The following is a 7,385-nucleotide window of genomic DNA, read 5'->3' as shown; positions in this document are numbered from 1 at the left end:
GCCTTCGCTGTATCATATATACCTTTTTCCTACTTCCCCTTTTTTTCCCAACTGTCGTTGCCTAACTAACCATCGACCACTCGCATGCTGTCATTTCCGCGATTGATTGTTTTGTTTACACAAAAAGAATGGAAATACGGGGAGAATGTAAACGAGCATACGGAAATCCCTGAGTTATAACTTATCAGAATTGAAGATGAAATGGTACGAAGTAATATGGTAGAGAAGGACCAAGGCCTGCTTAGTTGCCCGGAAGCCGGATGGTCAGCGGCCGTCAAGCACCCTTTCATCCCGCCGACGTGGGCGACTCTTTTCCCTTTCAACCTCCTCGCCCCCTCAATCGTCCTTTGCTCTTATGGTCAGTGCCCTCCGTCTTCACTGCGATGTCTGGATCAAATCCTTTCCGCCCTAAGAAGTCAGAGGGTGAGTTGGACCTGTCATTGCCGGTTTCCTCGAGTATCGACTCTTTGGCCGTTGCAAGGCTGACCATCGTAGATCCCGCAGGGCACCCTTCATCATCATCTCATTCGACCGCTGGGAGTTCGTACTTTTCCGTACCTCCTGTGTATACTGTCCCCGATCCTTCCTTCAATCCGAACGGCATTCCCGACCTCCCTTCTTCCAACCCCACGCCGAGCCACGACGATTCATTGTCCTCGGACGATCAGTCCCTCTCCGACCCCTTCCAACACTCGGACCTGAGTGACGATGATGGACCACGACGAAGACCAGCGTCGATTCCTACGTCAAACCCTACAAACGTCCCTCGAGAGCCCCTCGACGAAGATTTCCGCCGAGCCCGGCAGCCCGGTCTTCCCTCCACCCCTCCTATTTCCGCAACAGCCTTCGAGTCATCTGCTGGGCCACCGGCGAGGACGCGAACCCACGACCAGTTTCCGGGACAGGAAAACGCGAGACCGCTTGGCGGGAACGCGCCCGTGGCCAGCTCGAATGCATCTATCCGGTCATTGACCCCTCATGGCGGGACCCGTACTACTAACAGTAGCGTCACGGACGTATCCCAAACGCCGGCGCATCCGGGCATTGCAAACCTCCCAGGGGTCGGGCGAGATTCCAAACATCTTGCTAGCCGTCCAAGTAACCGGGACAGGGTCCCTCCGCCTCCACCGAAAAGTCACCATGGGAAATTGATCAGTCCCACCTCTAGCACGGCGTCTTCTCTAGCTCAACCTGCACCGGCCAGGCCGACCAACCGCTATTCCTTCCATGGCTCCCCCTCGGAGGCCTCACTTTCGCCTCGACTCTCTCAATCCCAGGGCGACTATTTTGCTGGCCTGGGAGAGAGGCAAGCATCGGAGAGACCACCAGAAACTTTGCGACGGAGTCAATCCCAACACAAACGACCCCCAACGCCACCGCTCGCGCGGCGACACAGCCAGATGAGGCGATCGAAAACGACGCATTCCAAAGCCAATACGTCCCGGTTATCGATGCCGCCTATCAAAGTGGATGTCACCGCCGAATCACCTCCTCCGAGCCCGGGCTCTTGGTCGTTAAACCCGTCTCGAACTCGGGATGCGCGGGTCGACACCTCGTCCTCTGACGAGAACTCTTCACAGCCCCCTCCTCTTTCCATCCAAACTTCGGTGCCGAAATCGTCGACATCGGTGGTAGACACCTCGGCCTCTACGTCGCCTTCCAACTCTAAGGCGACGGCAAATAAAAGGGCATCGCAACAGAACCCTCTGCCCCCTCCTCCACCTCCGCGACGCACACGGGGATCTAGTAATCACAGCAGCGACGACACTCGTTCTGTAAGTCTTCGCTCGGAGAAGCCGGCGGATGAGAAGCCTGCGTTTACACCGGAGCCGTCTAATGCACGCGACATCCTGGCCGACTTGACCCGCCTGCAGAAAGAGGTGGACGACCTTCGCGGCCACTATGAAAGCCGCAAGGCCAGCCACTAATGGAAGGCTGCATGGGTTGGCTTTTCTGGCGAAGCAAGGGGGAGAGGGAGCTAGCCATATGATAAACGTGAGTGGGGAATAACCACTGTCTGAAAGGGGATGGATTATGTTCTTTTAGCATTGTACGTCATGGACAGGATTATGCACGATTTACGATTACTACGCCCCTGGTATTGGATGGAAATAAAGCCACCGTAGTTTTAGATCCATATACATAGTTAGTATCTATAGCTCTCTATCTCTTCGGAGTCCCTGTTCCTACAGTAGTAGAGTAGAGTATAGGTACCTCTTTATAGTAGACCCAAACGGGTGCTGACCAACGCCTCGGATTGGTCACCTGCCGCCCGTGACCCGTGACGTCAGCCGATCCCGTCGTCCCCAAGAGGCTTTTCCCTTCTTCTTTCTTTCCTTCCTCTCGAAAATCCGTAGATCCTCTTAAAAGAATGTCTCAATCGATCTTTCCCTTAGGATCTCAAAGCCAGGAACCCCCCAGAACTGGAAGACGAGAGCGACCTTCTGGATTTTCTACACAGCGCCTAGATCGTCTCGGGTGACGTCGCTTTGCAGCCTCACTTTGTCTCGTTGGTTTCCAACGACTTTAGTTCCAGGACTCCATTCTCCCCCCTTCGAATCTTATTGAAACCAAACCTTAATCACTGTTGTGGAGAGTCTGTCTCGGAGCTATTTTTTCGCCATCTCGCAGTCGAACTTCCCTTTCTTGATCACCTACTTGCTCAGTCTCCCTAATTCGTATAGAATTGATCTTTGCTCTTTACTCTTGACCTGCAGCTTGACTGACCTTTTATTGCGATTCAACGCGGAGTCTTTCTTTAACTTCCAGCTCTTTCGGGAGATCGCCGTGACTGCTATCTCAGTCAATCCCAGTTCATACGTTCTTATCTTATTACCCTTTGTCCTTACCCCTCCCTATTTACCATCGACCAACATTCTCCTCTTCTCACTCACCTCTCTTTTCATCGTGAAATCGAAACCTTTACATACAATTGAGTAATCGCAATCAATCATGACAACCCCAACTTTGATCAATCTGCCTCCTCCGCCATCTGATCCGGTGACTCCCTCGGACATGGGCCCGTAAGGTTGACCCTTTCTTTCGCGTCTTCTTATCCCTACCGTCTTGAAATGATCCGCTTGTACAAAGCCCACTAACCGTAGTTCTTTCTCCGCCGCAGAGGGACCCCGAATTCCGGAACAACCTCCCTCTCCGCTCTGTCCACCACCGCGATCAAGGATGGTCATCAAGGCCAGCCTCTCCCTCACGGTCGTCATGCGCACCATTCACCTTCCACGTCGATGACTTCCACCACCACTCTGGAAGCAGAGCGCGCCGATCGAATTTCTCGCCTGGCGGGGCTAGAACGGGTGGCCACTGCTCGGGCGGGAGGTGCCGCTGCTACTTCCCAACCGACGACTATGCCGCCAACTTCGCAAGCCCCAGGCTACTTTGATAGCAGTATGGGACTGAAGGAGAGAAGCACAGTGGGTAGCGCTAGCGCCACGGGCAGTGTGGGAGCTCGCACGACCTGGGCCAGTAGCAGCGATGCGCCCGATGTCGATAAGATGAGCGAAGATCCCGACGACGGCACTTCCAGCGTAGGCAATATCAGCGAAGGGGATGCCAGTCTGGTCGGGTTTGGAGAAGGTGCCAGCACCATCAGTGGCCCGATCTCGCATTCGGGACTAAACCGCACTGTCTCTGGAGGCCGACCCAACTCCTTGGGTAGTCCCACGGGTCGATCAAACCCTATTGCGTCGCTCCCTCATCTGTCGAGCGATAGCGCTAGGGTATATTCTGCGATGTCACCTTCGGGATCGATCAACCCCGAGCCGGCACAAGATGCTCGGATGGTTGACGGCATGACCTATGACCCGGACGTGGTCGATACAACGGTGAGAACTCCACGACTGGCGACGCCGTCGGATCCAGATGTGCCTGGCAATTTGATTAGCGAGCAACGTTTGGGTTGATCGACGAGGTGGTTCACGGGGCACCGAATAAAACGACATAACAATGCAGTGAAAGCGACAGAAAGAAAAACAAAACCAAAAACAAAAGAAAGAAGGAGAAGATGAACAAAAGGTGAAATAGGCGTTTACTTGAATGATTTCAGGAAATTGTAATTTTATGGGGACCAATGGTCGGACACAGAGCTTGGGAAGCCCATATTAGGGCAGGTTGATCTCATGAAATTTGTAGGATAGTAGGGTGTATTCTTATTCCTCACGGGATTGTTTATTTGTTAGTATACGCTTGCTTGAATTGAACAGATGCTCCGGAGAGTCTTTATACAATAGCGTAGTGTCCATAGATATGAACAATGGGCAATGAGTGACAATTTGCGCAGAGCAAGAAGATTCATTTGTTCAAAACTAGCAGGTAAACTAAAGACTGCCCGATTAGCGGTAGATCATAAGGACAGGTGTTTCAAGAAGAATGTCCTTGTGACAGTCTCTACTTATCTCGGGGGGAGGAGGGGGTTGTTTTCGAAGCTTCCCTGTTGTTTAAACTCCCCAACAACACCCTCTTCCTCCACCACCATGCTTCTTCTTCTCCTCTTCCTTCTTCTTCACATCCGCAATTATTTCTCTTTTAACCTTCTATTCCTCCTCCATTTACTATCAATGACAGTTCCACAGCGAAAAGAGATGACAGCCCACTGACATCGCATAACTTTCCTATACAAATACCAATCACATCCAAAAAACTTCCCTAAATAACTAGGACCGCACTCATTGGCCGTATTTCCTTAATTCAAACAGGTCGAATCTATCACTTAGCAGAAAAATTGAGATTCTTTCTCTCCCCAACGAATACTAGAGACATCCTATGATCACTGACGTGTCGATCCGGCACGGCCCCGGTCTGCTGGACTGTTTCTAGGGATGTTGGTTCGAATCATTAGGTTGGGTATATCGATGTTTGATTTCGCTTCTAGACTGCTGTTTTTTTCGGAATCTATTTTGTCTAACAATTTTCAGGGTCCTGTGACGGCGGATGCTATAATACAGGAAAGGGTAGCGGACAACTTGACTGAAGAGACCTGATAAAAAGTGGCGGGCGGGGGGGGGAGTCAAGAATTATGGATTATCAATTCATTCGACCATAATCCTGGACTCTGGTCATCTCACCAAGGCCCAAGGCCTAGAGTATGGAGATCTTTCACGATCCATTTGCTGCTGAGCTCGGAAGAAGGTGCTTTATGGATGAGCCGATAGATGATACTGCGCAAATTCGCGACCCTTCCTCACTTTTACTGTTCAGAAGTCCAGTCTGACTGCATTGAGTGGATAGAACAATGCTCGGCGTTGATTCGCTTTAATGCGGGCGATATTCTTTTGGAAGAAACAGTTCAGATATAATCTCTGATTCTGGAGAACCTCCAACATCGGATCTGCAGATGCTTTGGCGAAAACCATGCTCGGATTGAGGAACCCTTGTGAGTTTTAGAGGAACGGAACGGGTTTCGTTCACATAGAATGGCTTGGAGGAGGGGTTCATCGCCAAGAGCAACATTATCCGTGAGAATGATACAGCGTGCTACTTTCAGAATGGATTGTAGAGAGTCGACTTGGGTTTGGATAAAGTCGACTTCATGATGAAATCGCAGTTGTTGGCGGCGCGGTTATCATCAGTTATCATCAGAAAGATGAGCGAGTTGGTAGTGTTGATCGGGCACATGCCATCCACAAACCCATTATTATCCAGCAAAGCCCTCTCATCTACGGCGCTTTTCTCGATGTAATGGTAATAAACCACTAGAGATACCTTTGGCTGGCCTCTAACGATACTTACGAAAATTCCACTTGCCTGTATTGGGAATGAGTTGCGTCCCCCGTTAGAGCCCTTTGCGAGTCACTAACTCCGCATTCTTATGCGAGCAGCACCGCTCGCGGAGGAAGGTGATTGCAAATTGCCTGTGTACCATAAGTTGACTTTTAATAATCCTTGTCATGACGTTCCATGAAACCCAAAAAAGGCAGTCATTGGTCACTTATCCTGAACCGAGAACCTAACCAAGATGGTCCATTTATCACTGGTTCGCAGTCTTTGTGGTCGGTAGCATACCCGCAATCTTCAGTCCTCGACCTCGAATGCTTCCTGAAGTTGCAAATCATATCGTTCCTTGTCTTGAACCTTGGCATGCAAGAAGGGAATCGCTCCTTCCCTCCAATAGTTCATAGTGGTTCGGAAGAAGTCGCCGTCGTCGATATGTCCCTCTGCAAACCTTGTCTGAATCCGGTCGTAGAATAACTGGTGGATGCCTAAAGGGCTCCGCAGGCAGAGGCTGAACCAGAATGTTCTTTTCTTCCACCCCTTTTCCATGACTGATGACAGGGATGTTGCATGACCGGCCTTACCATGGAATAGATTCTCTTGATCTTGAAGGATGTCCATGAATTCTTCACGGACCTTGCTGTATATTTCGAGGTCTATTTTGTCCGCAGACTGATTTGTCAGCCAGGTCGGAGGATGTAGCATTTCAATTGGACGCGAACACGCCCATTCTAGGTCAATCACGCATTGGACATTCCAGTCGTCGTCAACAAAGATATTACTTGGATGGAGGTCAGTCAGATGAAGGATGAAAGGTCCACGACGATGTTCACGTTGGAAGAAATGGGGGAAGATTGTTTTCATCATTGTCAAGGCCGTAATCTGGTAAATACCGTCCTTTAGATCCATGACTGCATTGGGTTGGTGTTGCATGCGGCTGTCGTGGCAGGAAAGAAGATCGACAACGTAAGAGTCAACCGTTGAATACGTGAAGTTTCGAGGCATATCAACTGGGATATGCTCATTTTCAAGTTCATGGATCTCGGAAGACAGAGGCCGATTTGTTAAACTTAGGTAACCGTTTGCATCAATAACAAAAGACCCGATCCTCGGCAGGGGAACTCGATTAAGGGTTAGAAGGATTTTGCTTAGATCTCGAAAGAGATTCTTTCGCAATCTCTCATCGCCATGACGTTCGTTCCACGTGTTTGAAAGCATCTGGGAATTGTCGATGAAGTCTATCAAGAGATAGCCTGTCCCTGGACCACGAGGGATATGGATGGAGTGCGGGACATATCGCGTTGGGATCTGGTACCCAAAGAATGCTAGTAATCGGCAGCGGAGGTAATGAAGACATCGGGTAAAAAAAGGCATGTTCTCAATAGCTGTGAACTGGCCGTAGTTAGTGAATCTGCGATATTTTATTGATCTGTCCTTACTTACACATTGACCTGTTGATAGCCCAAACCCATATAGGCGTGATACAGGAATGGAAGGCGTCCTCTGTTGCAGCCATGCGTATGTCCCAGCCTCGCAGCGAAGCTTCTCATCTGCATTGCCAGGTCGGAAAGCTTCACCAACTCGGTAAGGTAGCGGAAATCTGATCAGTACCTTTTTCTTACTAACTCGTCCAGGTTCGTCTATTTTCACAGGAATACAGA

General features: G+C 50.2%; 2 protein-coding genes across 2 annotated transcripts; both read left to right on the top strand.

The window, feature by feature from the left end:
• Positions 1-383: 383 nt before the first annotated feature.
• LDX57_006639 (uncharacterized protein) lies at positions 384-1,928 on the top strand (the record flags this gene model as incomplete). The annotated part of the gene is made up of 1 exon (XM_046088354.1): positions 384-1,928. One exon carries the CDS (start codon positions 384-386, stop codon positions 1,926-1,928), a length of 1,545 nt encoding a protein of 514 aa, XP_045944324.1.
• Positions 1,929-2,952: 1,024 nt separating this feature from the next.
• Positions 2,953-3,917, top strand: LDX57_006638 (uncharacterized protein; the record flags this gene model as incomplete). Its single annotated transcript, XM_046088353.1, has 2 exons — positions 2,953-3,023; positions 3,122-3,917. The coding sequence occupies 2 exons, from the start codon at positions 2,953-2,955 to the stop codon at positions 3,915-3,917; spliced, it is 867 nt and encodes a 288-aa protein (XP_045944323.1).
• Positions 3,918-7,385: the final 3,468 nt, after the last annotated feature.

The sequence above is a fragment of the Aspergillus melleus genome (assembly GCF_016097325.1).
Source record: "Aspergillus melleus strain CBS 546.65 chromosome Unknown contig3, whole genome shotgun sequence".
Classification (NCBI taxonomy): Eukaryota; Fungi; Ascomycota; class Eurotiomycetes; order Eurotiales; family Aspergillaceae; genus Aspergillus; species Aspergillus melleus.
This window is presented reverse-complemented; position numbering and strand designations above follow the sequence as displayed.